The sequence below is a fragment of the Hyaloscypha bicolor genome, assembly GCF_002865645.1.
Source record: "Hyaloscypha bicolor E unplaced genomic scaffold K444scaffold_182, whole genome shotgun sequence".
Lineage (NCBI taxonomy): Eukaryota > Fungi > Ascomycota > Leotiomycetes > Helotiales > Hyaloscyphaceae > Hyaloscypha > Hyaloscypha bicolor.
In genome coordinates this window covers 2,159,452-2,162,488 of record NW_020194684.1, presented here as the reverse complement: position 1 = coordinate 2,162,488, position 3,037 = coordinate 2,159,452, and the positions used below count along the sequence as shown (strand labels likewise).

The 3,037-nt window shown below is 44.9% G+C and overlaps 1 protein-coding gene across 1 annotated transcript; it reads left to right on the top strand.

The window, feature by feature from the left end:
* Positions 1–1,134: 1,134 nt before the first annotated feature.
* Positions 1,135–2,602, top strand: K444DRAFT_620412 (alpha/beta-hydrolase). The gene has a single exon (XM_024881705.1). It carries the CDS (start codon positions 1,432–1,434, stop codon positions 2,527–2,529), a length of 1,098 nt encoding a protein of 365 aa, XP_024728192.1. The 5' UTR covers positions 1,135–1,431; the 3' UTR covers positions 2,530–2,602.
* The last annotated feature ends 435 nt before the right edge of the window (positions 2,603–3,037 follow it).

The window sequence follows — 3,037 nt, the reverse complement described above, 5'->3', positions numbered from 1 at the left end:
GCAGTACAGGGGTTATAGCAGGGTTGACGTGCAGTCTTGCTGTATCGTCATGGGGACGGTGATTGCCCCCACTGGCTGTTGGTAAAAACGGGATTCACCCTCAACATCGCCTCATCGAGTGATGGAAGACTGTGCCAACTCTGTTGTGGCACCAAACGGAAAATGTCCAGTTCATGATGCATAAAAGTGAAGTTGATATGTTGAGCGACCTCGTGAAGGGGGCTTTCATTTCCGATGCATAAGAAGGTATGCCGAATTAAACTTGATTGCGAGGACAGATTTATTTGTAGGCTATAAGCAAAGCCGTAGTGATCGAGTTTCATTTGGTGCTTACTGTTGTCCGAAACCCGAATGATTCGACTGCGAATGTAGAGGCTTACTGCGTTAAGCCCTCTTTTCTTATCGTCGGCCGATGTTGCATCATGTGTCTTCCCGGAGGAACAACTCTGCATATCTGTAGATATGCACCCTGCTTGGCATTCGGTCCCGGGAAATTGTGGTTGCAGCTTGGCTTGATATCACAACCATCATCTTTATCCGATCAACCAACAGCACTGCTGCCCTCGTAATCTTTAAAACATGCGTCTCGTATATTTAGAAATGTTCCCAGGTATTTCTTTCTGATGAATGTTAACTTTGTGAGTGAAAATCGCAGAATAAGTCCGACTGCAGATGTGAGGAAGCAGGCCTGGTTTAGCAAAGCACTTCTTCATAAGCTAATCGGTGTGAAATTTCAAACTCGAGCATTTCGCCCAAAATAACACATTTAAGTATGATTTGGCGATATTTTAGAGTTTGAAGGATTTTTTTAACCTATTTCATACTCTCCCCCCCTTAAATAAATGTAATAGTGGGTCCCCGCAAAACCAGCCTGGCACGGTCCAGTTGCCATACCAAAAAACCCGTGCACTTTGACCCACTATTACATTTATTTGGGGGGGGAGTAAGCTTAGTCAAAGCCTTTTCGCCCTGTATTAGTGGGGGACTTCCCGGATCTCAGGGCGCCGGATCTCAGCAGCGGCTGATCTGCACAGACTTCTTCCAAAACTGTAATCTCACCTTAGCGAACTGACCAGATGATTACACACCAACGTTGTGGCTTTCATTTCTCCTCCGCTAGAACCCTCCTGCTCCCAGCTGCATGGCTTGTCCTTCTCTCGATACCCTATCACACCGCCGGAAGTTGCCAGCGCATGGGATAATTCCTTCTTCCCGTACCCGGAACTGATTGGCTTGGCCGTGTCTCAAACCTAAACGGGCTGCCGTGAGAAGGAAAGGGAACTACCACGTGTGCGGCCCGACAAACGCCGCAAGGCCATTTTCTTCAAAAGCCCCATCAAAGCCTCGCTCCTGCCAACATCACAACATCATTTCGATACATCACGCAAGCAATGGAGGAATTGGGTCTATTTGTTCAACTTCTCCTTTACCATGGCGCCAGTCACCACAATTAAGAACACGGAGAAACTACTTCTCAAAACATGTCAAAAAGTACTGGGAACCTCAAAAACTGATTTCGGCGTCGAAACCAATTTTATTCAATGGGGAGTGACATCTCTCGACATCATCAAGCTGAAAGGGAACTTGCAACAAGAACTGGACTGCGGGAATGAGATCCCGTTGACCACAATCCTGTCAAATCCAACGGTTCGCTCCCTATCACAAGCACTCGCAGAGGGAGCGCCAGGTAGCGAGACATATACTCCTGCAGTTGTTCTTCAGCCTAAAGGGAAAAGGGCTCCACTCTGGCTTTTCCACCCTGACAATGGCGAAGTCCTAGTCTTCCTTGGCCTCGCCAAACTTATCAGCGACCGCCCAGTCTTCGCTCTGAGGGCCCGAGGGTTCAGCCCTGGTGAAACTTTCTTCTCTTCGATCAACGAAGTGGTCAATGAATACCACAAAGCAATAAAGACGCAGCAACCTTACGGTCCATATGCACTAGCTGGCTACGAGTACGGGTCAATACTTGCATTCGAGGTTGCCAAGGTTCTCACGGGGAGCGGAGAAGAGGTCCGGTTTCTTGGCACTTTCAATTCCTCACCACACAACGCACACCAATCGAGTCAGATAGACTGGTCGCTGTGTCTGCTTAATCTTGCTGTTTCTCTCGGACTTCTCTCGGAACAACATAAGGCATCGGTCGTCCAATATTTTCCAGCACTGGCGAAAGGAGAGGCTGTCCAACATATCCAGCATGCATCAGATCCCACTCGGATGGCCGAACTTTGCCTTTCAGGGGACGCATTGGCGGATTGGGCAGATGTTGCATTTTCACTGCAAAAAATGGCTGTGGGTTACCTACCTAGTGGGGAAGTGGGTAATATAGACGTTTTCTGCGGTGGGCCACCCCCAACTGCGGCTAACGAGGAAGATTGGGTTGCAAAACACTTGAGGAGATGGAGGGAGTTTGGACGAGACGTTAATTTCGTAGAAATTGAAGGTGATATCCATGGAGGAATGCTTGGACCGGATTCTGCAGCAACTTTTCAGAAGACTTTGAGTAAAGTTCTGCTGGCAAGAGGTCTATGAAACTTTCAACTAGGTGCAATATCGAATAAGAAATTTTGTGCTAGGGCAGATGAATATAATTAATTTTTTTCGCACATTGCTTACAGGGAGTGTCGGTGACCTTTACATTAAAGAGATAGCTCAGTTGAACCGTCCGGTGTGTCAAAGGAATACTCAAACTACTTAAGTTACTTAAGTATATACTTATTGAGCATTGAGTAAAGTATAAGTAGCTCCTCTATAACTAAGCTTAAGCAGAGTAGAGTTAACTACTCATTACGTATTTATTATATTAAATATCTCTCTTTATATTATAAATAATATTTAACTCCTTTCCTTATTATCTTTTTTATTATATAAAATTCCTTTAATACTACTTATTATACCAGTAAAAATTAATATAATAATCACGTGTTATTTAATATATATAACTTCTAAATAATAAATCAAATAGAAGAAGAATATATAGTGTAACGGCTGGTGTTATATGGGTGCAATAGGTTGGTTTCAGCTAAGATTCTAGGCTAAG

Bases quoted from the DNA above. Each gene is read 5' to 3' on its own strand.
- K444DRAFT_620412 (XM_024881705.1), top strand. From the start codon at position 1,432: ATGGCGCCAGTCACCACAATTAAGAACACGGAGAAACTACTTCTCAAA.